Source organism: Heteronotia binoei, chromosome 19 (genome assembly GCF_032191835.1).
Source record: "Heteronotia binoei isolate CCM8104 ecotype False Entrance Well chromosome 19, APGP_CSIRO_Hbin_v1, whole genome shotgun sequence".
In the NCBI taxonomy this organism is placed as follows: domain Eukaryota; kingdom Metazoa; phylum Chordata; class Lepidosauria; order Squamata; family Gekkonidae; genus Heteronotia; species Heteronotia binoei.
In genome coordinates this window covers 29,047,332-29,074,123 of record NC_083241.1, presented here as the reverse complement: position 1 = coordinate 29,074,123, position 26,792 = coordinate 29,047,332, and the positions used below count along the sequence as shown (strand labels likewise).

At 50.3% G+C, this 26,792-nt stretch overlaps 1 protein-coding gene across 2 annotated transcripts in view; it reads right to left on the bottom strand.

The window, feature by feature from the left end:
• Nucleotides 1-4,777: 4,777 nt before the first annotated feature.
• The window catches only part of GRAMD2A (GRAM domain containing 2A), an 83,752-nt gene continuing 61,737 nt past the window's right edge, over nt 4,778-26,792 (bottom strand). The window contains exons 7-12 of one of the 2 annotated variants that reach the window (XM_060260055.1): nt 24,069-24,140; nt 17,320-17,382; nt 14,387-14,540; nt 8,946-9,048; nt 6,434-6,541; nt 4,778-4,946 (exon numbers count right to left, since the gene is read on the bottom strand). In XM_060260055.1, the coding sequence (XP_060116038.1) occupies nt 4,943-4,946; nt 6,434-6,541; nt 8,946-9,048; nt 14,387-14,540; nt 17,320-17,382; nt 24,069-24,140 (504 nt within the window). In that variant the 3' untranslated portion in view covers nt 4,778-4,942. Of the gene's footprint in view, nt 4,947-6,429; nt 6,542-8,945; nt 9,049-14,386; nt 14,541-17,319; nt 17,383-24,068; nt 24,141-26,792 lie in introns of those variants that run through there. The other variant, XM_060260056.1, reaches the window with a different exon arrangement.

Genomic DNA, 26,792 nt, shown 5'->3' with positions numbered 1-26,792 from the left:
CCGTTTATGTCCTTTTGCATCCCGGACGTGGGACTGGAACTGGTCGAATAAAACCGTTTCCTTGCCTGCTGCTTACTGCTGGACCAGCAGTCCCAGAAGGTTCCCACCACTTAACCTCTTTAGCCACACTATTTAGGAACAGACGGGCTCAGTGGTTTGGTCATGCTGCAGTGACCATCTGTGGAATGACCAAGCGGCGAATTGCTTGCCTAGCCAGACTCCAAGGCACGTTCGCCCATGTCTTTGAAACTTGTCAGAAGCGTTGGATTGTGGAACTAGGCTCCAGTTAGGAGCAGGTCATGTGCAATGGTGAGGCAGGTTATTTTAGATCAGTTGGCAACCTGTGATGGGATGTTACTGGTGACGCTCTCCTCACACACTCACGTTACTTGCAGATGCTTATATCCTAAATGTGATGGCTTTGTTTAAAAAATCAGAAAAAGCCACCTCCAGGAGGTTGTTGAGGATTGGATTACACAGAATTGTGAGTTTGCATATGCTCGGCCTGACTTTTACCTCCAAATTACTTGATTCAAACTACTTCTGTTTCTCCAGGAGCAATTTAAAGACCTCGTCAACCAACTGGATCACCTCCAGTCTGACATTTTTCTATATAATCAGCTCACTTATTCCCAAGGGACATGTGAAGCTGCAATATTCCGAATCAGACCTCTTGGTCCATCAAGAACAGCATTCTCAGATGGGCAACAGCTTGGAGTGAGCAAATCCATGGAATGGATTAAAGGGTTGGAACACTTTCCCCATGAAGAAAGGTTAAAACGCTAGGGGCTCTTTAGCTCGGAGGAACGTCGACTGAGGGGTGACATGATAGAGGTGTACAAGATTATGCATGGGATAGAGAAGGTAGAGAAAGAAGTCCTTTTCTCCCTTTCTCACAATACAAGAACTTGTGGACACTCCATGAAATTGCTGAGCAGTCGGGTTAGAACTGATAAAAGGAAGTCCTTCTTCACCTAAAGGGTGATTAACAAGCATAGACAGCTTCAAGAGGGGAGTGGATAAGCATATGGAGAACATAAGAGAAACCATGTTGGATCAGGCCAATGGCCCGTCCAGTCCACAGTGGACAAAAAACCCCCAAATGCCATTAGGAGGTTCAAAAATGGGGCTAGAAGCACTTCCACTTTGCCCCCCCCCCCCCTGCAAACACCAAGAATACAGAGCATCACTGCCCCAGACAGTTCCAATAATATGCTGTGGCTGATAGCCACTGATGGACCTCTGCTCCATATTTTTATCCAAACCCCTCTTGAAGCTGGCTATGCTTGTAGCCGCCACCACCTCCTGTGGCAGTGAATTCCACATGTTAATCACCCTTTGGGTGAAGAAGGACTTCCTTTTATCCGTTCTAACCCGACTGCTCTGCAATTTCAGTGGCTATTAGCCACAGCTTATTGTTGGAACTCTCTGTCTGGGGCAGTGATGCTCTGTATTCTTGTGCTTGGGGGAGAGGGCAAAGTGGAAGGGCTTCTAGCCCCACTGGTGGACCTCCTGATGGTACTTGGGTTTTTTTGGCCACTGTGTGACACAGAGTGTTGGACTGGATGGGCCACTGGCCTGATCCAACATGGCTTCTCTTATGTTCTTACGAAATCCGCGGGGGTGTGGCAAGGAGTTTGCCACTGGGAAGTTCCTGGCGGCTGTTCAATGCATTGTTGAGCCATGGCAGCATGAGGTAGGTGCAAGTGTGCCACGGGGGACAGATGTGTTCATGTGATTGCATCTCTTTAATCCAGAGGTGGGAGGTGGCTATGGCAGGCCAAAAATCCCATTTGACTGCACCCCGTGGGTCTGCTAGGATATTCCCCTTACCCCCACAACACAAGTCCCTTGCTGGACAGGGGCAGAAAATAATGATTTGTGTCAAGAGTCCTGAAGAGTTTGTACTTCAAGGGAGGGGGTGGGAAAGCAGTACTCACATATGACAACATTAATGATAATACTTAGTATTTATATAGCGCTTTCCCAAAGTGTTCAAAGCGCTTCACAATACAGTATTTCAGCGATCCTTACAACAACCCTGTAAGGTAGGCCAGTACTTACCGCCATATCACAGACGGGGGACCTGCTCCCCTGGCTGAGGGGTCAGTGGCTCACCAAAGGCCAACCGGCAAATTCATGGCTGTGCCAGGATTTGAACTGGGGGCGCTTTGGCTCATAGCTCATGTACTGTGCCAGAGCGCAAACTCATGGGAGTTCTATAAAAATGCTCCAAGGGCAAATCTTCACATCAGTCAGGTTCTCTTGGCACTTCCAGGAACGGTTGGCTCCCCCGCCACCCTCAGTCCCCTGAACCTCTCCCTCCCATGCAGCACCCACCGCCAAGGGCACTGGGGCCGTACTGCCGAGACAACTCACCAGTAAACAAAGGACTTTGTCTTAGCAGCGCTTCCCCCCCTAAAATAAACCAGCAACATATATTACATTTACACCCCACTCCCAAGACATACACACAACATGGGAGGTCTGAAAAGACAGACACAGAACACCTGAGACGTTATTGCTAAAGACGGAGTCAACTGGGCCGGCCCGCAGCCCGGTAGACCTCCGGTACGGGCAGGGGAGAACAAGAAAAGACTGTGAAGGTGGGGTACTTGTTCAGAATGATCCTTCTGCACACGCCTGGCCCGAATCTCTCAGCCCCTGCTCGTGCAAGGCTGGGTCTCTGTCACTCGGTAGAGAGCCAAACTGGGACTTTGAGGAACCCCTGCATACCTCTGATGTTTGAACAAGAAGTCTGGGCAACGGTGGAAAAGCCTACCAGGAAAAGACAGCCTGGTTGCTGCTACTGGTCTTCCTCAGCAGACACAGGGGAAGATTGGGGTGCATTTCTGGGTGGCCTTCCAGTTCGTGCAAGACAATTCCCACATCCTGTGACCAGCACACGGTGTTATCTGCCTGCCTTGGCACGTGCTGTGGGATTCTTCTGCACCGCACAGGCAATGCAGTACAGAGGGGTGGCGAGTCAATGTAGAAATAAGAGAGTTCCCTGAAGGGTTGGCAGGGGAAACAACTGGATCCCACCCAGCAGCCCTTCAGCACCCCAAAGCCTGAGCCCTGCCTGCCCCCCCCCTGCTTGGGTTGAGTTGCTCCACAAATGACTGGTCCCAAGACGATGTGAGAAGGGGTCTGCTCTTTGCTGGATGGCCCGTGACCATAAATGGAAACACAAAACTGACTTACAGAATCAGACAACTGGTCTTTATAGCCTGAGATTGTCTACTCTGACTGGAAGCAGCTCTCCTACATCTCGGGCAAAGAAACATCTTTCCTTCACCAGCAACCTGAGATCCTTCGAGAGGAAGGGCCAGGCCTGAAGCTGGAGCCTTCTAAGTGCAAACTACACGCTCTACCAATGGACCATGGCTCTTCCCCCCCCTCTGAAGTCATGCCTTAAGACCTTCCGTTCAGATGCCTTAGTCCTCCACAGCATCACTCACAGATACCAGCTTGTGAATGAAGTCTTTCCCCCTCCCTGGCTGAGGCTCCCGTGTGCTGATATCACCCACTCTTCCGTGCCGTATCGCTCACTCAGCTGGCAGCTTCATTTTGCACTGGAAGATCCCTGCGCTCGCTCTCTAAACCTATCATGCAGCGCAACAGCGATTTTAGGAGCCTCCCTCAATAGCAGGCTGTTTGCGGTTGGCCAAGGACCCTCCAGTTCGGGTGCAGGGGACAGGTGGATTCTGCAGGTAGGAGTATTCTCCCTGCTCTCAGCACCATGCCAAATGATGGCTGGGTCACTGAAACCAGGCCTCACTGTCTCTCTCGCTTTCCTTCTCCTGTATCGCCTTCATCTAGAAGAGCTGTTGCATTTTCAGGGTACCAGGCACCAAAAAGTTCTGACAGCGATCAGTTCACATCCTCCCTGCCTCGGTTTTTGGAACCTAGCGCCGAGTTGCACAGCCCTTCAGGATAACCGGACCAGACCTACAAAAAGTGCTGCGTACAGGCAATCGTAACGTCCACCTGTGAGAAGGTTTCAATCCAGAGTGGGTCTACACTTCCTGCTTCAGGGAGCTCGCGCTGCAGCCAGTCCCAGCGCACAAGAGCTCAGGCCCGCCTGGCAGCTCCCAGGACCCCCCCCAGCAAACGTTTCTGAAACAGCGTGAATTTTGTGGGCATGTCATCGTCATCCCAGTGGCATTTCTTAGTCTTGCTCTCGGCGGGGAACGAGAATCCTGTTAGTGCAAGAAGAAATGGTTTCATTCTGTCAGGAAGGGCGAGGGGGAGAAGGGACAGGTGGTGAAAGCCCAGCTGGTGCCTCTGCTCTTGGCAAAAGCTCCTCGTGCGTCGGCATTTTGCATCCAATGATCCAGGTGTGTGGGGTTTTTTTCTCTTTTGATAAATCAGGTAGTGGGAACAGGTGGCAGTCTGAACAGGAAGGGCCCCTAGAAGAGAATGCAGCTCCTGCCCAGGGATTGGAGTCAAGTATGCCTGGGCGCCAGCCACGAGACAGTTTTGCTTGTAAGAACCGTTTTTCTTTCAGGCTTCTGCAGCCAGGTCCCAGGAAGATGCTGCTCGGGAATAGCTGTGAGCAAACTGAAAAGAAACGCGGTACGTTCTGCTCCAGAACGCGAGCTGCTCCCACGACTTCAGTAGCGGAAAAGGCCTTGAAGGATGGAACTAGGGCTCACCCATCCCCGGACAGCCCAGCTCTTGGCAACAATTAACTGCAAGCACCGCTGCTATCTGGAAGAAGTTGCTGCTGAGTTGGCATCACGGGCGAAGGGGTGGGGACTCAGACAGAGTCTCTTCTAAGTTTGACTGCTGGAAACGGAGTGCTGTGGTGCGGGAGTGATGCGGACAAGGACATCCCCTTGCCCTGTATCCTCTGCAGCTGGGTTAGCTAGTTGGGCTGGACAAGAATGTGAACCCCAAGGTCCTCTTTCCTTCATCGCCACCCCTCATGAAACCACAGTCACCTGGAAAGGGAGAAGGAGGCTCAAAGTTAGCAGGATTCAGGACAATCCCAGGGGGAAATCTGACTTCCCAACACTGGTCTGGGAATCTTTCATTTCAATCCTCTCTGCTCCGGGAACCCTTCACTTCAATGTGGTCTGAAATGCGGGCTCCCCTACATCTTTTTTTTTTTACAAAGGGGGAAAAGAAGGAGGAGTCAATAGCTTACCAATAAAATTTGGGAAATTACCTTGGCCCTCAATATTTTAAGATTTTAACTGTACTTTTTTGTATTTTACGGGTAATTTTTATTCTGTATACCTTGGTAATCCTTTTATTCTGATTTCTTTAATGCCAATAAAGGCTGATGATGAATATTGTCCCGCCTGGATGCGTGAAAGGACAATACATTCAGAAGCAGAATTCCCCCTTGCAAATTAAGTACCTTCCTACAGGAACAGGCCCCATTTCTTCCACTAGCAGACTTCAGCACATTCTAATCTAAAAGGGGGCCCAGATCCACATGGTCCAGCCTGGCCTGATCTCATCAGATCTGGGAAGCTAAGCAGGCACAGCTCTGGTCAGTATTTGCAACGGGAGCCCCCAAGGAACACCACAGTCACCATGCAGAGGCCGGCAGTGGCAAACCCCCTCTAAATGCCTTGAAAACCTCCCACGGTCGCTGTTAGTCAGGCACGACTTGAGGGAGGGGGGAATCCAAAAAGGACTCTCCTCAAACCATGCCTTGTCCCTACTAAATATCAATTCCAGGTGATAACATGAGGAAAAAGGGAAGGGCTGTGGTTCAGCGGCAGAACCCACACTTTTGTGTGGGAGGTGCTGGACAAAGCACTGGCACCTCTACTTAAAGAATCTCAGGCAGCAGAACTTGGGAAAGGCCCTTCTCTGCCTGAGACCCCAGAGAGCTACTGCCAGTCACAAGACGACAATACTGAGCTACAGGGCTTTTTTTTTATAGCAGGGGCTCCTTTGCATATTAGGCCACACACCCCTGGTGTAGCCAATCCTCCAAGAGCTTACAGAGCTCTTAGCCCAGGGCTTCCTGTAAGCTCCAGGAGGACTGGCTACATCAGGGCTGTGTGGCCTAATATGCAAAGGAGCTCCTGCTACAAAAAAAGACCTGCGTGAGCGAGATAGATTAAAGCAGGTTCATAGGAACAGGCAGGTCACTGATGCAACACCGTTAATGACGCAGGCTTCTTGGCCTGCATTGCCTCCTTCTGAAACAAACAGGCATCTCAGTCAGCGTTCCCTCTAAGTCTTTTTTTCCCTACTGAGTGGGGGAGTTCACATTCTGAGCAGGATCCAACCACTGTCATCTTTCAATGGGCCATGGGCAGTGCAAGACCCTGCCTGGCTCCAGATTGCTGCTGGGTGGGGCTTCCTGGGTTCCTGAGCAGCTGCTCACATGCTCAGCTTAGAGGGAACACCGATCTCAGCGTCTGTGCAACGAGCACCACAGACTCCCCTGTTCTCAGAGCCTCCCTACCTGCGGGGCACGCGGGAGAGATAGTCCCGATTCAAAGAGCAGAGCTGCTGTTCCAGGCGGAAGATGCGGAAGGCCAGGTAGGAGGAAGACACCACCAGGAGGCAGATCCTGGAAGTAAAGCCAGAAAGATGGTGTTTAGATCGAAGTCAAGCAGTCAGTTTAAAACACACGCACGCACACAAACCTGGTGGGGATAGGAGGAAGGAGAGTAATTTCCCAGCATCAGACTAGAGAATCCAGCAGATGCCTTCCACTGACCATAACAGTCTCTGCTTCAGAAATGGAGTCCAATCAGTTTACAGTCTTAGGTGCAGGCAGGGGCGGAATTCTAGCAGGAGCTCCCTCGCATATTAAGCCACACGCCCCTGATGAAGCCAATCCTCCAAGAGCTTACAAAAAGGAGCCTTGTAAAAAAGAGCCTTGTAAGTTCTTGGAGGATTGGCTACGTCAGGGGCGTGTGGCCTAATATGCGAAGGAGCTCCTGCTAAAATTCCACCCCTAGGTGCAGGTATTCATTGCAAGTGTCTGTGGTCTTAGGTGCAGCTGTTGACTGACACTTTGGGTCAGTTTCTTCCTATCATGACCCTTGGACACAGAGAACAGCAGCAGGAAGGGGACTTAAGAACATAACATTAGAAGAGCCCTGCTGGATCAGACCAGTGGTCCATCTAGTACAACTTCCTGTCTCTCATAGTGGCCAACCAGTTGCTCTGGAGGGCCAGCCACAGGGCAGAGAGGCTCTGGGACTCAGACGTTTAGTGCCTCTGAACGTGGAGGTTCTCCTCCGTAACCTTGGCTGAGAGCTGTTGCCAGACCTCTCCTCCATGAATCTCTCTGGCCCCCTTTGAAAGCTGTCTGTTCCTGTGGCCATCCCCACACCCCCTGGAAGCAAATGCCACATTCTTAATCGTGCTCTGTGCAAAGAAGCACTTCCCTGCATTTGTCCTGAAGCGACAGACAATCAGCTTCATTTGATGCCCTCATTGTTATTTAGAACCTTTTCTCCCATGGAACTCCACACGACAAATGGTGGGGGGGGAGTGGCTCCTGAGCAGCATTATTATCCTCCTTTGCATCTGATCATCACAGGGTAAGATCCAGGCCTCAGATTCAGCAGGAGCTCACAGGAGCACAGCTCCTGAACCTTTCTGACAGGGCCCCCCTCCTCCTCCCCACCTTCCTTGTCCGTTGAATAGCAGGTGCAGCTGCATAACAATCCCTGGATTAGGAGAGCGGGCAGCCAGCCAGCCAGCAGGGGCTTTGCCACACCCCCAGCAGCCCTCATTAACCCCTGGAGAAGCCCACGCCACCCTTTCTACACTTCTGATGTGACTTTGGGCAGCAGGTGGCCTTTTGACAGGGGGGTGGCGGTCAAGGAGAGGCCCAGGTGAGTGAGGCCTGCTTGGGCTGACTAGCCAGCCCAAACAGGCCTTGTTCATCATTCTTGCATCGGGTTGCTTTCAGCGGGGGGGAGGGGGGGCAGCATATGCTAATGAGTTATGCTAATGAACTCCACTACCTATTTTTCTACAAAATGACCCCTGGTAGGATCTATTATTGCTTGCCCAAGATGGAATCAGCAAATGAACGAAAGATTTGCTCCCAGGAAGGCTGCTGCATCACAGCTGCAGCAGGAGGAGAGACCATGAGGCAGGCCTAAGACCATGGAATAGAGAAGGATGCTGCTGGCATGGTTCCAACCCCAAAAGGTTTCAGTGCAGAACACCCCGCATCCCACCAAATCTCTGGGAAAGGACTGCAGCCATCCATGCCAGGCACACTCAGAAAGGACCGGCATGCTAGAGCTTTCTGCACATGCTCCAGCACAATGAAGGGGATGCCATCAGATGTCATTTTGTAGAAAAAAAGGTGGCAGAGCTCATTAGCATATGCCACCCTCCCCAGCCAAATGCAACCCGATGCAAGAAAGGAGAGCCCTGGGTGAGCGAGGTCTGATTGGGCCCAAGCAGGCCTCGCTCACCAGGGGCTCTCCTGGGCTGACCCCCCTAAGTCAAAAAGCCAGCAAGCCACCTGCTGCCCAAAATCACATCAGAAGTGGAGAAAGGGTGGCATGGGCTTCTCCAGGGGTTAATGAGGGCTGCTGGGGGTGTGGCAAAGCCTCTGGTGGCTGGCTGGCTGCCTGCTCTCCTAATCCGGGAAAGAGGAAGAGGGGGAACCCTCAGAAAGGTTCAGGAGCTGTGCTCCTGTGAGCTCTTGCTGAATCTGAGGCCTGGATGCAATAACATTTCTGTCTCAGTGCTCTATCTCCACATCCAAGCTCCACATCCAAGCTCGGTCCACATCCAAGCTCCATCCCGAACCTCAAGCTGTTTCTTGCTGGCAGCAGCCAAGCCAGTAGGCATGGACCCTGGTACCTCTCCCTTGAGAACAACATGCCCCGGTTTTGTTTTCTAGCCACAACGCAGCCAAAACTGTTGCTGGAGACCGCCAACTTTGGCCCTGAGATGGCCCATTCGCCACGCCTGCCTCCCCAGCTGGACTCCCGACTCACAACACAATGAAGACTTTCAGCAACTGGTAGTCGGAAGGCTTCAACTCGGCCTTGCAGCTTTGCTCTGCCTCCAGGTCCTCCTCTTCAGTGTTTATTGCACTCTCTGGAACAAAAGCAGAGAGAGAAAAGATTTATGTATCGCAGGCCCAGAGCACTGGCAAGAGGGATGAATGGAACTGGAAAGAGAAGAATGTTTTGTACCCTGGAAAGTTTGTTTCTTGCCAGAGAGCATCTTCACATTTCAGCCCGGCATGGATCGAAAGAGCCTTGAGAGTCACCCTAGGTTATAAAGCCTCCCCAGTCACAGATTGGGTAAAACATGCACGTCTCAGTAGTAAGTTGACTAGTACAGTAAGAGAAAAGGAGTGAAGGGCTGTGGCTCAGTGCAAGAGCCTCTGCTTTGCAAGCAGAAGGTCTCAGGTTCAATTCCCAGCATCCCCAGCTAAAAAGGACCCAGCAGTGGGGGATGTGAAAGACCCAGGCCCATAGCTACAGGTGGGCCTTCCGGGTCCCCCACCCCGACCTCTCAGTTACCCCCACCCTCTAACTCAGGTCCCACTGAGTCAGCCAAGCAAAAAGGGAGAGCAAAACTGCTCAGCAATTTCATTGAATGCCCACGAGTTCTTGTAAGTAGAGAAAGAAGTACTTTTCTCCCTTTCTCACAATACAAGAACTCCTGGACACTCAATGAAATTGCTGAGCAGTCAGGTTAAAACGGATAGAAGGAAGTCCTTCTTCACCCAAAGGGTGTTTAACATGTGGAATTCACTGCCACAGGAGGTGGTGGCAGCTACAAGCACAGCCAGCTTCAAGAGGGGATTGGATAAAAATATGGAGCAGAGGTCCATCAGTGGATAGCCACAGTATGTATGTATGTGTGTGTGTATATATATATATGTGTGTGTGTGTGTGTGTGTGTATTGGCCACTGTGTGACACAGAGTGTTGGCCTGGATGGCCATTGGCCTGATCCAACATGGCTTCTCTTATGTTCTTAAGAGGCAGAGGGTGTGTCTCCATGTCTCTGCCAGCCCACTGGTTGCAAGAAGCAGGAAGGCCTGCCCTGTTGGCCTTGTATTTTTTAGGTCAAGGGACCTTTTTAAAAAATCCGAGTACCCCCCAAATTTTTAAAAAAGCCCCACAAGCAAAAAAAAAATAACCCTGGCAGGATCTGTCTTTCAGAAAACGAAAGTTATAGAGGGTTTTTTTTGTGTGTTTTTAAATGTTTGAAACATTCATCTCGAGAAGAGATTGAAATAGGACTCGTTACGTAAATTCCCAGTTTCCCAAGGGCACCATAAGAGACATTTTTGCTGGGAAGGAACTGATCTGTAAGGAAGATTAAAAAAACCTAGCTGTGAATATAGTGTTATAGGATAAATTATAGTTTTAAATATGTTTTTTAAAATCATTTTTGTTATTGTGATTTGCATATTGTGATGTTTTTAACAATGTCATGAATTTTTTAAAAAAAGAAATCCTGGCTATGCCCCTGGAAAGACCCTGGAGGGCAGCTTCCAGGCTGAGCAGACAGTCCAGGGCTGGATTAAACCCTGTGCAGGCCCCTAGGCAGTCAAAACCATGGCTGCCCCCCTCGCAAATTATCTCAGAGTCAGAGCGGCCACCACGCCACCTGCGGCCCCTGCTGCAGCTTGCAGGCACCTTCCCCAAAGCCCCTTTGACAAAGCTGCAGGGGAGAGGCAGAGAGAGGCAAACTTGGCGATGATACCAGCAGCAGCCGCACCAGGCAAGTCTGGCAAAGAGCGGCTCAGTTGCTGGCTGCGCGTGAAGGCTGGGAGGGCTGCAAGCAGGGGGAAAACTGGAGGGTGGGAGCCGGCCCGGAGCCCCTAAAGGCACGGGGGCCCATAGGCAGGTGCCTATTTGGTCTATTTGTTAATCCAGCCCTGGCAGACACCATTCTGAGGGACTGAAGGTCTGATTCAGTGTAAGGCAGCTTCAAAAGGGAGGCGCATTGCATCAGACTGTGTCCTTTATTTCGGGCCAGAATTTGTCGGTCTCCCCACGGGTCCCTCCTCCATTAGGTCATCACAACAATCTTGCAAGGCAGGCTGCACGGAGTGACCGTGTCCAGCCCAAAGGCACCCGATGAGCTTTGTGGCTGAGTCAGAGTTTGACGAGTCCTTCCATGGTCCCGGTCCAAACTTCACACCCAGGCTGGCCCTCTCCTTATTTACACAAGACTGGAATGTTAAACACAATCGAAACGGATCTGTCAACATTTCAAAATGTCCTTGTTGGAACACGCCCTTCTTGCAGCAAACAGTTAATACTTCCTCGGGGTGTTTTATTACATCGATATGAACAAAACTGTACGTATTGACTGGGGGGAAAAAGACCACAGCAGTTGTTTAACTTGGCAAGGAGGCACTCCCCAGCCCTAGAGTGGAAAAACTCGATCCCACTGCTGGAACTGAGCAGCTAGACGTCTGCTACATTCGAGCGGGCTCTGCTTTAAGTCTGACCCATTCCTGCTTACCCAGCCCTGCGGCACAAGCAAAGAGCTTTTGATGAAACCACGGAAACAACATATTTACTTTTTGATGGCTGCCAAAATCTTGATTGCACAAAACTGGAAATCAACGAAAAATCCAACACTGAAACAATGGTTTTGGACGTGATTGTATTGGATAAGACGGCCGTGCAAATCGTGCATTCAGAGGTTCCTCCGAGGATGAATCATCTCTTAGGACAGCGGTACCCCTTTTTTTGAATATATCCAATCTGATCAAAAAGAACACTGCAAACTGCCTTAAAAATATATAGGGCGTTTGTGTCTTTTACTGAATATTCGAAATTGTTAAAGACAAAAGAACAGCTATGGAAGAATGTGCAAGCTCAGTTGAGTTATTCAAAATGGTTTGCATTGTTTTAGTTTGTCTTATTAAAAAGAGAGAGCTGTACTTGACTGGACTCAGCCGCCCTGAGTCTGTTTGGAATGGGCGGGATATAAATCGAAAGTAAATAAAATAAATAAGTATAAAGATTATATTGTTTTTGTAACTGTTGTCCTGTATATTGTATAAGGTTAAATAATAAACACTTTAACATTAAAGCTGTTCCTCTGTGCTTCTGCTGCAGAAAGCTTTGTAATTCACCCAGAGCCCGCTTGCAGGGTAGGGCGGAACATAAATCTGCTAAATAAACAAAGCAGGAGCTGTGGCTGGGTGACCTGGATAGCCCCCTGGGACTTGCCAAGTGATTGTGGATCAGTCACTCTCAGCCTAATCTGCCTCACAGGAGGAGGAAGAGCAAGAGGAAGAAGAAGCAGAAGAAGAAGAAAGTGGTGAGGGTGACGATGGTGATGATGATGATGATGATGATGATGATGATGATGATGATGATATTGAATTTATACCCTGCTCTCTACGCCAAATTTCAGAGTCTCAGAGCGGCTCACAATCTCCTTTACCTTCTTCCCCCATGACAGACACCCTGAGAGGTGGGTGGGGCTGAGAGGGCTCTCTCAGCAGCTGCCCTTTCAAGGACAACCTCTGCCAGAGCTATGGCTGACCCAAGGCCATTCCAGCAGCTGCAAGTGGAGGAGTGGGGAATCAAACCCGGTTCTCCCAGATAAACACGACACCAAACCGTAAGGAGAAAAGGGTGGGGAGGAGATCCGCATACACTGCCCTGAGCCTTTCTGGAGGAAAAGGCGAGGTGATTTTAAAAAAGCACCAAAAAAAAACTGTGACAGCTTGCCAGATTGACAATGAAAAACCGCCCAGACTTAAGCCCGCGTAAAACTGACCAGTGGATTTATGTTGGTGAGGAGAGCCTCCAAGAATGAGTGACATCTCTCCCCAGGGGTAGGGAGCTGCTTAGCTGGCTGTAAAAACCTCAAAACCTTTGGAACATATGGTTGGATATTTTGACCCTGGTGTCAACTAGAATCCAGTTTTGGCCAATCAGGCAGGAAAACTGTTTACGCTTGGGAACCCCTCTCGTGGAAACAAAGCTCCATAAAAACTTTTCTGCAAAGAAAATGCTGTTTATCATACCGGAGGTGCACCGACCATAGGAATAAATGCCAAATTTTACAAAAAAACGCTCAACGGTAGTTATTTCCCTTCCATTTTGTTACACCGAGCGCTTGTGCCAACAGATAAAACTGAATCCATCTGCGACAGACGGATCATTCCTCCCGCAGGTCTTCTTCGGCTTAATGCAAAACTGCCTGTGCCCACAAAGTCCAAGCAGAGATTATGACCATCTGCGTGCATATCAGATGCAAGGAGGTTGTCAGGAGGTATGTGATGCGCCAGCTGGAATTATGGAGTCAGTTTGACTTGACGGGAACCGGGTGGATGTCCCTGGTAGGGCCAAACAATCTGCACTGCTGTTGGCACAGCTGTTCAGCAGCCTGAAGGAAAACCACACAGCCTGAAAACACTGTCAAGAGTAGTCAGCCAGAGCAAATGCATGCAGGCGCCATAGAACAGATCCCAGCCAAAGGCTCTAATCGTCCTGGTTCTACATGTACATGTTAATACACATGAAGCCGCCTTACATTGAAGCAGACCTTTGTCTACTCCAGAGGTGTCAAACATGCTGCCCGGGGGCTAAATCAGGCCCCTGGAGGGCTCCTATCAGGCCCGCGAGCAACTCACTGTCATCTGCTTTCTTCTCCCTCTCATGCTTCCTTCTGCACTGCAACTTGCTTTGCCAGGCTTGCTCAGTCCCACAGGAGCAACAGAGCAAAGCTCCTCCCTTGGGGAGGAAGTGAGGGAAGGAGAGCTTGCTTTGCCAGGCTCTTTCAGTTGCACAGTAGAGCTACTGAGCCAAACCTCTCTTCCTTTTGTTGGCTGAGGCTCAACCAGCCAGTGAGGTGGATTAGGCTGAGTGTGTTTGTGTTCTTTACAAAGTTTATATCTGCCCTACCTGGCATTACATTTTACGACACACAGGGCCCAGCCCGACAAGGTCACATTTATGTCAGATCTGGCCCCCATAACGAATGAGTTTGACGCCCCCTGGTCTACTCAGACTGGCAGCAGCTCTCCGGGGTCTCAGGCAGAGGGTCTTTCACATCACCTGCTGTCTGGTTTATTTTTAACTGGAGATGCCAGGGATTGAACCTGGGACCTTCTGCATGCCAATCAGGTGCTCTGCCACTGAGCCATGGCCCCTCTCTTGCCAGTTTGGTGTATGGTTAAGAGCAGCAGACTCTGATCTGGAGAATCGGGTTTGATTCCCCCGTCCTCCACATGCAGCCAGCTGGGTGACCTTGGGTCAGTCACAAGTTTTCTCAGAGCTGCTTTCTCAAGAGCAGTTCTCTCAGAGCTCTCTCAGCCCCCACCTACCTCCCAGGGTATCTGTTATGGGGAGAGGAAGGGAAAGGAGACTGCAATCCGCTCTGAGACTCCTTCAGGTAGCGAAGGGTGGGGTATAAAGCCAACTCATCTTCTTCTCACTGCCCCATACCTGACACCAGAGGCTCCTCCGAGTTGCACGAACTCTCCTTGCTGAGGCTGCTGGCGGAAGCCCGGTGGATGCACTGGAAGCCTGCATCTGGGAGGGCCAGCGACAGTGATGTTGGGGACCCCTTCCTCCACTTCACTTCAGGGACGATCACCTCCTGCAGAAAGCACAGGGTGCGAGTCACTGGCTGCAGAAAGCGATGAGGCCTCGAACAGGCCATCAGCTCGCAGGCCGAATGTGATGGCAGGATATTCACTCATAAAACCTTCAGGGCACCCAGTCTCATAACCTTCCCCTCCCACCATAACGCAGTGTCTGGTCCTGGGACAACAGTAAGACAAGTCACTCTCTAGTACTTTGAACCAGCCCCGTAGCCACAGAGAGGGGCGGTGGGGCACGGTCCCCCACCCAACCCCCCCTCGGACCTTTATGGCCCCTGCTTTTCCCGGCCCCCACTCTCTCTGCCGCCACTTTTCTCCCCACGGCTCACGGCTTTTCTCCCCCCTCTGCGCGGTATCTCCCCCTTCCTCCCTCTCGCCCACTCACGCATGAACGGGGCAAAAAATAAAGAGCGGGCTCCTGGGGGTCTTGTAAGCCAGCCTCCGCTGATCACGTGATCGCCGGGAAAAGCTGCGTGGAAGCTGGCGGTGTCTACGCCGGCTTTCTGGCGCGATCAGCAAGTTCCGCGCTGGGGCAGGCAGTGCTGAACTTGCTGATCGCGCCGGAAAGCAGGCGTAGACACTGCAGGCTTCCGTGCGGCTTTTCCCGGTGATCACATAATCAGTGGGGGGCCACCTTGCAAGAACCCCAGGAGCCCGCTCTTTACTTTTTTGCCTCGTTGGTGCATGAGTGGGTGGGCGGGTGCCATGCGGAGGGGGGTGGGGCCGCCAGAGCCATGGGGGGGAAGTGGTGGCAGAGAGAGGGGGGCTGCCAGAGGGGGGCCCTCCATCCAAAATTCTTTCCCGTGGGCCCCAACTGGAATTTTCTGGCTACGGGCCTGCTTTGAACCAAATTTATTTATTTAATCAAATCCCGCTCTCCCCTAACAGGCTTAGGACGGCTAACAACAGTTAAAACCCCCACACAGAATATTAAGAAACAGAATATTCAATAAAATCAATTCCATACATTTTTCAATCATGAAAGGGGTTAGAGCATGAGTCCCTAACATGGTGCCCACGGGCGCCACAGTGCCTATCAACCTCTTTCCTGGCAACCGCTAAGTGTTTTTGGAAAGTTGGTGGAGCGAGATTGGGGTTTTGCCAGTAGGGCTTCTGATTGCTTTGGCAGAACACTTCTGGAACACTTTCCCTATGAAGAAAGGTTGAAATGCTTGGGACTCTTTAGCTTGGAGAAACGTCAACTGCGGGGTGACATGATAGAGGTTTACAAGATAATGCATGGGATGGAGAAAGTAGAGAAAGAAGTACTTTTCTCCCTTCCTCACAATACAAGAACTCGTGGGCATTTGATGAAATTGCTGAGCAGACAGGTTAAAACGGATAAAAGGAAGTACTTCTTCACCCAAAGGGTGATTAACATGTGGAATTCACTGCCACAGGAAGTGGCGGCGGCCACAAGCATAGCCACCTTCAAGAGGGGTTTAGATAAAAATATGGAGCAGAGGTCCATCAGTGGCTATTAGCCACAGTGTGTGTGTGTGTGTGTGTGTGTGTGTGTGTATTAAAAAAAAATGCTACTGTGTGACACAGAGTGTTGGACTGGATGGGCCATTGGCCTGATCTAATATGGCTTCTCTTATGTTCTTATGTTCTTAAGCTGTCCCTGCTGTGCACGGATCTTCACTGTGTGGCTGAAGACAATATTTTAACACGTTAAAATATGTTCATTTTTAATGGCATTCATCACAGCTTCTATCTAAAATGTTGTGGCATTACTATTAGAGTTATGCATAGCCTTTCTGACATTTTCCAGCAGGCTCCTCTTCCTGCAGCAGCCATCTTGTAAAAGGCTCTGCCTCCTGTGGCATCCATTTCGTGGCAACCACCACCCTTGTGTCAGAATTCCAAAGGTGGCCACAGGCTGAAATATATTGGGGGACCCTGAGTGAAAGGTCCCGATGGAAGCGTAACGCTCTCTTGACCACAATGAAAAGATCTGATGGGAACACAGCTTTCTGCCTCTCTGCTTCCTTCTCAGCATTAAAGCCCTGGGTTTTCAACACAGGTGTACTGATACAAAACATGATGGACATCAACCAGGTTCCCCTACATGCCCACATCAACCCAATTTCCTCAGTTGTCTGATGAAAAAACTTGACTTCCATTAACCGAGGTTTGTTTCGGTGCAAACATAATATGAAATCTTGGTTAACACTGGGAAAGGAAGGGGGAGCCCTCCAGAGAGAGGAGGAAGTAGAGGAGCCTGGAGCCTGTTCCTCATGATCTTATTCATGGTTAAACGCTCAGCAGCATTATGTCTGTGCCAGACCAAACTTTCTGAGGTGTGCTAGGTACCGGGCAGGCTGAGCTGAGCGCTTCTCAGGCTAGGAGGACTTGATAACCATCCCAGATGCTGAATAAGGGCAATAACAATATTGTAATACCAAGGGCAGATTCTAGCTTTTTGCCACTTGAAGCAGAGGCCCAAAGATAGAGTGGTTCTCCTTTACGGCAGAGGATCACACACACACACATACAGAAATCCCGAAGGCCACCCTGTTTGGAAAATACACCTCATCCCTCTCAGAAACAGGCAGGTGACATACTGGGATGAAGTCAGCCCTCTTCTCCACTGAGGAGTCTTCCTCCGACTAAAACAGGTCTTCCGCCTGCGGAACAGCCCCTTCAGTTGGAAGAAGGTTTCAACCTTTGCTCGGTGGAGTAGGAGGGCAGGGGTTAGAGGATCCATCCCACTGTGGGCAGCAGAGCAGATCGGGCCAGTCTGGTGACCACAGGTGGGCATCTGGGTCTTACCAGCGACACTGCATCCGGCTCTTCCGTCAGCTCTTTCAAGCTCAAACTCTTTTTGCTCGAGACCTGCCAGGAACAAGGAGATCTAATTTAATTTAATTTTTAGATTTATACCCTGCCCTATTCCGCAAGCGGGCTCAGGGTGGCTTACAACAATAAAACAACAGAGTTAAAATAATATCATAAAAACACATATTACGAAACAATAGCAGCACAGTAAACAGACTTACAGACATATGCAGCAAACAGCATGCGGCTGATGGCTAACAGCATAACACAACACCATAATGGTGAAATGCTGGGGGAAGTGATGACTTTCAAAGGACATCTGCTGGATTAATTAAAAGCCTGGAGGAAGAGCTCCGTCGTACAAGGCCTGCGAAACCTTGATAAGTCCTGCAGGGCCCAGATCTCCAGTGGGAGCTCATTCCACCAGGTAGGGGCCCAGACCGAAAAGGCCCTGGCTCTCGTTGAAGCCAGCCAGGTGTCCTTAGGACCAGGGACTATGAGGAGATGTTGAGTAGCAGACTTCAGAGCCTGGGGGGGGGGGTTTCATATGGGGAGAGGTGGTCCCAAAGATACGCAGGCCCCTGGCTGTAAAGGGGCTTAAAGGTAAGGACCAACACCTTGAACTGGATCTGGTACTCGAGAGGTAGCTAGTGCAGTTCGCGCAGCACCAGATGCATCCACGCTCGTGTAGGCCTCAGTGCCAACAACGGGGCTGCTGCATTCTGAACCCGTTGGAGTTTCCGGAACAGGGTCAAGGGAAGCCCCACATAACAATAGACTCTGCATGAAGATAACTTGGGCCAGGGGGGGCCTCAAAGGACAGGAATGCCTGCTGGCCAGGTGACATATAGACCATTGGGATGAGGTCAACCCTCTCCTCTACTGAAGAGTCTTCCTCCAACTAAAACAGGTCTTCCACCAGCGGAACAGCCCCTTCAATTGGAAGAAGGCTCCTCCCTCGTCAGGGATCTTGGTTGTGCTGCAAACACATTCCGATCACCCTCAGCAGAAGGGCTTGAGAGGGTCATTCACAGGGAATGCCTGTTTAGTGCCCCACATTGACGTAATTCTTAGTTCTTTCCCAAGCCACTTCTAATCCTGTTATTTGACTAGGCCTTGACGCCCCATGCAGTACAGCCCCAGGGCTTGCTAGGAGGACAGCCCAAGCTTCACTGCAATGAGAATGGTGCAATTCTCACACTGGGCCATAGGGGTGCCAATCTCCAGGTAGGGCCCGGAGGTTCCCCCCATTTTTACCGTTTATTTCCAGACTATAGAGATCAGTTCCCCTGGAGAAAAATGGCTGCCTTGGAGGGTGGATTCTATGGCATCATTATTAGGCGAAATGTTTTTTTAAAAAACACATTTGCCATGGAAGCCATAGAAGCTTTATGCAGTGTCCCCAATCCTCCGTGTTTCCCTGTTAAGGGAAAATGCTGTTCAAATAAATGACAAAGATGACCTAATTCCAATGGGAACGAGAGAAAGAAATTTTACTTGCAAGAATAGAAGCATGTATTTATTTATTTTGTTAGATTTTTATCTTGCCCTTCCCCGAATGGGCTCTTTATTGACACATTCATGTAGGTTACATGTAACTTATTGTGAACAGATTAACTTCAGAAAGGTTAACTTGGTACAGCTCCACACCCTGAGAAGAAGAGAGGTCCTTTATAAGATGAAACACAGAAGGCAATTAAAGGCCGAAAAGGCTCAGCATCTAACAGATGACAGAGGGTGGGACCAACTACCAAGTGTACCTAAATAAGAGAGACTTCTCTTTCCAGGGGTTTTTTTTTGTATCAGGAACTTCTTTGCATATTAGGCCACACACCCTGATGTGTCCAATCCTCCTGGAGCTTACAGTAGGCCCCGTACGAAGAGCAAACTCTTGGAGGATTGGCTACATCAGGGGTGTGTGGCCTAAATGCAAAGGAGTTCCCGCTACAAAAAAGCCCTGCCCCTTTCCCTCTAGGGTTCCCAAGTCCAACCCCAGAAATATCTGGGGACTTTGGGGGGGGAGCCAGGAGACACTGGGGTGGAGCTAGGGGGAGGGGGGGGAAACGGCGAGCTGCCCCGTCTCGGAGCGGGCGAGGCCGCTGCCGCCTCTTCTCTGCTCACCGTGGCTGCTCCTCCGAGATGGGCTCAGGCTGAGCCCATCTCGGAAGAGCAGCCACGGTGAGCGGAGAAGAGGCGGCAGCGGCGTGGCGGCCTCGCCCGCTCCGCCTCTGGGGTGGAATCGGAGGGAGGGGTGGAGGCGGGCCGGGGGCGTGGCGAGCCGCGAATCTGGGTCCTAGAAGTGCCCGGATTCGTGGCTCGCCATGCTCCTGGCCTGCCTCGCCCTCCCCTGTGCTGCTGCCGCCTCTTGGCTGCTCCTCCGAGATGGGCTCAGCCTGGGCTCATCTCGGAGGAGCAGCTGCGGTGGGCGGGGAGGGGGCGGCAGCGGCGCCGCGGCCTCGCCCACTCCTGGATGCGGCGGCTCGCCATGCTCCCTGGCGCCGTTTCCCCCTCCCCCCACTTCCGTTTTTTGGGGGAGCAGGGGAAGAGGGTGGAAATCCTGGGGTCCCCTGCCAGGGCGGGAGGGTTGGGAAGCCTATTTCTCTCCCAGATCCTCTTGCATGCAGAGTTATAATATCCAACCATTATACCCCACTGAGGCCCCTCCCCTCCTCGGACCACCCCCTCCCTAAGCTCCAAGAATTTCCCAACCTAAAGCTGGCAACCTTACCTGGAGAAAATGGCTGCTTGGAGGGTGGGCTTTATGGCACTGTACCCTGCTGAGGTCTTTTCCCTCCCTAAGCCCAGCCCCCCCCCAAAAAAAACAAAAAAAAATTGCAGGTATTTCCCACCCCCAAGGCTGGCAACCTCATCCCATGGTTTTATCATGGAATTTGGCACACTAAACCTATTCGCTTCTAATTTCTGGCTGGTGTGCAGAAAAAAAAGTCATTTTCACGGAAAATAAATTTTAAAATGCCAATAATGGTTTTCTTTTTCCCCTCTGCTGTAGGCCAAGGCTACGCTCTACTTTATGTTTATATGTGGAAAAGCACAGGGTTTTTCTTGTAGCAGGAACCCCTTTGTATATTAGGCCACACACCCCTGATGTAGTCAATGCTCCAGGAGCTTACAGTAGGCCCTGCACAAAGAGCCCTGTGAGCTTTTGGAGGATTGGCTACATCAGAGGTGTGTGGCTTACTAAGCAAAGGAGTTCCTCCTACAAAAAAAGTCCTGGAAAAAGGTTTTTTTTCTGGAGGAAACAGGAGCCTTTTCTTTTATCACTAACAAAGCAGGCCCAACAGCTTTCCGTTCTGCAAGGGTTCTTTTTTAAACCCCAGCATTTCTCCCACAGCCGAAAAGGCTCAACACGGAAGCCTCCGTATGCCAAAAATTTTTTAAGTGTTGCTACAGTGAGCTTATAAATAATATCCAGGCACAAGACTCAGGCCAATAAATTCCAATCAGATTGACTTTGCTTCTCTGGAGATGACAAATGGTTCCACAGCGCAAAACAGAGCCAGAATCTATTTATCGACGGGAGTCCGGCTGAGCACTTAGGAAAGCCAGGAAGCCTCCCATAGTCCCTGAACGGAACGAGAACCTACAGCTTGGTAGGAAAGCACATGCTCTTCATACAGAAAGTGGCAAGTTTGAGAACCAGCGCTCCAGCTGCAGAGATGGCAAGCGGCAGCCAGGCTGGAAAAGGTTGCTAGTGGAGACCATGATCCAACATGGCTTCTCTTATGTTCTTACGTGCTTATGAGACTCGAGAGAGACCCTGTAAGACGGCATCTGGCTGCTTGGCCCCGTAGTTTCATTCTGTATTTGGCAGCTCCGTAGAAGCAACACAGACTATATACACATATACACCCAGGAAAATGTACATGTCACATCTTCAGAGACCTGCATGAGATACCTCACAGGAAAATCCAACAATAAAATTGTTTCCAGGCAGACCTGATGAATACTATATCCCACCCCCCCCCCACTCAAGACGGTTCTTACAGAACCACCTTTAAGGTGGCCAAATATTGTGCCTCGGTGTGCTTACAAGGGAGGAGCTGATTTTGGATTGCCAGCTCTGAGCTAGAAAATACTTGGGAGCAGGGGTGGAAATCTAGCAGGGGCTCCTTTGCATATTAGGCCACACACCCCGATGGAGCCAATCCTCCAAGGGCTTACAAGGCTCTTTTTTGTAAGCTCCAGGAGGACTGGCTCCATCAGGGGTGTGTGGCCTAATATGCAAAGGAGCTCCTGCTAGAATTTCACCCCTGCTTGGGAGATGTTAAGGGGTGGAGCCTGGGGAGGGTGGGGTTTGGGGAGGGGAGGGACCTCAGCAGGGTATAATGCCATAGAGTCTGCCCTCGGTAGCAGCCATTTTCTTCGGGGGTATAAAACGAAATAAACACCAGACTGATACCAGATAAGCATATTTTCTTCAGAGGAGCTGATCTTGGTCATCTGGTGAGCAACCAGGAGGTTAACAAGAAGATCAGACCGTGACAGAATAGCAGTTCTCTTAAAGCAATAGAATAGAAGTACACACTATGTACAGACTCAGAAGAAGAAGAATTGCAGATTTATACCCCGCCCTTCTCTCTGAATCAGAGACTCAGAGTGGCTTACAATCTCCTATATCTTCTCCCCCCACAACAGACACCCTGTGAGGTGAGTGGGGCTGAGAGACCTCTCACAGCAGCTGCCCTTTCAAGGACAACGCCTACGAGAGCTATGGCTAACCCAAGGCCATTCCAGCAGCTGCAACTGGAGGAGTGGGGAATCAAACCTGGTTCTCCCAGATAAGAATAATACATAATTCTTACATAATAAGAATAATACGTAATACTTCAACACGTTCACCACCCAATGGGTAAAGAGAAATTGTCTCAGAAAACTAAGTCCCAAGCACTCCAAACTAATAATACTGTACAGTTTTTCTCTATTTTCGGTGCTTGCTGACTTCTCTAGACCTGGAGACTCTTCTCCTGAAACTGAGGGTGCAGGAACCTTAAGATTATTACTATGCTGTCACGGTCTGGTTTTCTTGTCCACCAGGAGGTTGGCAGCTTTACAGCTGGTTAAGTCTGTTTATTAATTATTGTGCTTTCAATCAGCCTATTTTACGGCTCTGAAATTTCACTGTATGTTGACGCACCGATGACTCTCTGGGTGTCACTCTTGGCTGATCTATGACCGTGACAAATAAAGACTGACAGAATAAAATTGTTTTTAAAAAAACTACACAAAAGAATTATCAATATAAAAACCAGCCAAAGGCACAAAGACCCTGACCGGTATTGACAGGAAATGTCCTGACCTGCCATCCATGGCTTTATCATCAGCCCATCAACAGGCCCGTATGTCAAAAAAACCTCCACAAAGCAGCGTCTTTTAGATGATGAAGCATCCTAGAAACATACTCTAGAACAGAGCCCTCCAATACATCGACACTTTTCCTGGGCTAGGGTTGTCAGGTACTCAGATTCTGCCAGCAGGGGGCGGGAATCTTCACTGTGTGGCGGAAGGCAAGCTGCAGCAGACATTTTATGGCCAGCTCCACCTTCTGTGGCAGCCATTTTGTGGCTTCACCTCCCACACTGTGTCAGAATTTCAGGAGGGAGGAGAGGCTCTGCCATCAAACAGCAACATTGCCGACATGATGACAACACAGAAATGACATCATCGCATCAGTGGGACACTCTGGTTTGAGGGTGAAACGCTATGGTAAATATGCCCTCAAACTGGAGCATCCCCACGTAATGTTGCCAACGGGATGACATCACTTCTGCACAATGTCATGGCGACGTCACTGTTTGGGGGTGAGTTCCCCCTTACTAGCCTGCTGGCTGGCAGCAGGATGGAGCATCTGAAATCAGGATCCTTCATTCCCACGCGGAGACTGGCAACCTGGTGCCCACCAAATATTTTTTTTATAAACTGGGTGAGATCAGTGGGGGGAGCTTTCACCCAGCAAGGCTTCTGATTGGCCACTGGAAATTTAATTGGTTGTGCAGGTTTTTAAATATGTTTTGGAAGCAGCTGCCCCCACGACACAAGAATCTTCCCTGTGTGGTTGAAGGCAAGCTGCAGCTGCCATTTTAAGGCTAGCTCCACCTTCTGTGGCAGCCATTTTGTGGCTCCACCCCCCATGCTGTGTCACAATTCCAAAGGTGCTCATGGGCTCAAAAAGACTGGAGACCCCTGCTGCAGAACTGCCTGTAAAGAATCCGCGTGCTCCCCAGGTCCCACTCCACACCTCCTGATCAGTGTTCCCTCTAAGCTGAAGTAGTGTGAGGTAGCTCAGAGTTTTTTCACCTCCGGCTCACACATTTTTGTCTTAGCTCAGGAAGGATGGCCCCAGAGCAAACTCATTTATTCAGTAGCCAAATCACTTGCTCACAACTTTAACCTCATGAAGTAGAATTTTTGCTCACAAGACTCCACAGCTTAGGGGGAGCATTGCTCCTGATCTGCAGTACCAGAACCGCCTTCTGGCTGTAAAGACGTCTGCAGCTTGCGATCAGTAAACTCGTGCAGTCCTGTGACTTCCACTCACGGGGCAAGGAAATGGCCCTGTGCCCATTTTACAGACAGACCAATAAGGCAAGTAAGCAGGCAAGTGAGAAGAGAAGGAAGAAGCGTCAATGGGTGTGCTGCTCTCCGGGTTTAAAAAGCAGGGAATGAAACTTCTTCAAATTTAGAGCATTTTAGGTTAAAATTACTAAGTGCGAGGTGGGAGTTACCTGCAGGTGGGTGCAGACTCTCCGCAACACATCGTACACACTGTCTCTTGAGATAAGGGACACAAAGATGTACTGGAAATAAAAAAGAAAGCCAGAGTTAAGTGACCACAGTCCAGGAAAGTCTTTGGGGGGGAAAGGATGAGCTGGCTGCTGCTTCATCATTTCAACATCCAGAGATGAATTCACTGCCACAGGAGGTGGTGGCAGCTACAAGCATAGACAGCTTCAAGAGGGGATTGGATAAGCATCTGGAGCAGAGGTCCATCAATGGCTATTAGCCACAGCGTATTGTTGGAACTCTGTCTGGGGCAGTGATGCTCTTTATTCTTGGTGCTTGTGGGGGGGGTACAGTGGGAGGGCTTCTAGCCCTACTGATGGACCTCCTGTTGGCACTTGGGGGTTTTTTGGCCACTGTTTGACACCGAGTGTTGGACTGGATGGGCCACTGGCCTGATCCAACATGGCTTCTCTTACGTTCTTAACTTGCAACCAGAACTGCAATAAATTCCTGAACTGTGATTCCATTTTGTTGATTTGCTCACCTGAGTTTGGCAACCCAAGATTGCTGCCATGTTCTATGTATTGTAATATACTTTCTTAATACACACACGTGTGCACTCACACTAGTGGATGTCATCAGGGGAGGTGCTGGCGGCTACAAGCACAGCCAGCTTCAAGAGGGGATTGAATAAAAATATGGAGCAGAGGTCCATCAGTGGCTATTAGCCACAGCGTATTGTTGGAACGCTCTGTCTGGGGCAGTGATGCTCTGTATTCTTGGTGCTTGCGGGAGGGGGGGGGGGCAAAGTGGAAGGGCTTCTTGTGAACCTCCTTTTTTTGTGACACAGAGTGTTGGACTGGATGGGCCACTGGCCTGATCCAACATGGCTTCTCTTACGTTCTTATTCACTGACTTTACTTATATCCCTCCCTTTCTTCCCCAACGGGGACTCAAAGCAGCTTCCATCATTCACTTCTCCGTTTTATCCTCATCCAGGGATTGTTATGCAGCTGCACCTACTATTCAATGGACAAGGTAGGTAGGTGCGGAGGAGGAGGGGGAACCCTCAGAAGGGTTCAGGAGATGCAGTCCAGTGAGCTCCTGCTGAATTCAAGGCCTGCTCACAATCAGCCTGTGAGGTAGGTCAGGCTGCCAGTGTGGGACTGGCGTAAGGTCACCCAGCAAGCTTCCATGGCAGAGCAGGGATTCGAACCAGGGTTTCCCAGACCCTAGTTGGACGCTTATGAACATAAGAGAAGCCATGTTGGATCAGGCCAATGGTCCATCCAGTCCAACACTCTGTACACACAGTGGCCAAAAAAAAGGAGGTAAGAACCGTCTGTTATGGGGCAAACACTGCAGGGTTGACATCCAGGGAGCTCTCACTTGGGAAGACTCCTCCCCCCCAAAAAAAATACAGCACTATCCCCCCCACCCCCCAAGATGCTTTGACTCAGAGCAAAAGGCTCAATTACTGGAGCCAGACAGATGTTTGCAGGCACACACACCAAGTGTCGCCCACACCACACACTCTGTGCAAGGACGGTTCCCCCGTCCTGCCTGCTTGGCACAAGTTAGGTTGAGCCCTGCCAGGGTTGGGTTCCCCCACCAGCCAGTTCCACCCTTCCCTTCTAGGCGTAGGTGGCTGGAAACCGTCTGGAAAAGTTTTATGGGTTTCAGTTTCAGAAAGCCATGAAGGGGGAGGGGGGGGAATCACAGGACGGGAGCCAAAAACCACCAAATTCTCAGAGCCACCATGCAGCGAGTGTGAAAAACCACATTCCATCCCTTCTCTGCACGTCTAAGGTTTCCACCGGAGGCATTTCCTTCGTTTCTGGTTCCCAAGTTGCTGAGCAACTTTCAGCAAGAGCAGATGGCAGCCTTCCTACTGGAGAGGGAAGACCTTGGAAGATCTCCAGCTCCCTCCAGCTCCAGGGCTCTGCCCTCTTCCCAAGCCTTGTTCAGTTAAGGATGGCAATATCACTCGCAGCTGTTGGCCACAAGGGGGAAAAAATGGCCAGATCTCTTATAAATAGGCTTGCCAATCCCCAGGTCCCAGCGGGGGTTCTTCCGCTTTCCCAGGCTCCTTCCCGCCCCCAGTCAGCTGGCCGGCGGGGGGAAGCCTCGCCCCCAGAGGACCATGTGCTAATCGGCTTCAGTCTCCAATTGAAAGGCTTCCTCTTGGGATGGTGTGTCTGTGTTACTTTGAAGAAGTTGGCAGCAAGTCATGAGTAGAGATGCCAATCCGTCGCTTCAGAGTCGCCAGAAATGGAGGGGTGGAGGGGGGAGGGAAACATCTGCAGAGCACTTCATTATTCCCTATGTGGATATCGATTCTCATAGGGTATAATGGGGAATTGATCTGGAGGTTTCGGGGGCTCTGGGGGAGCTGTTTTTTGAGGTAGAGGCACCAAGTTTTCAGCATAGTATCTAGTACCTCTCCCCAAAGTACCCCCTAAGTTTCAAAACGATTGGACCAGAGGGTCCAATTCTATGAGCCCCAAAAGAAAGTGCCTCTATCTATTATTTCCTGTGGAAGGAAGGCATTTAAAAAGGTCCTTTTAAATCCTTTTAAATGTGATGGCCAGAACTCGCTTGGAGTTCAATTACGCTTGTCACACCCTTACTTCTGGCTCCACCCCCAATGTCTCCTGGCTCCACCCCCAAAGTCCCCAGATATTTCTTGAATTGGACTTGGCAATCCTACTTATAAGCAGGGCTTT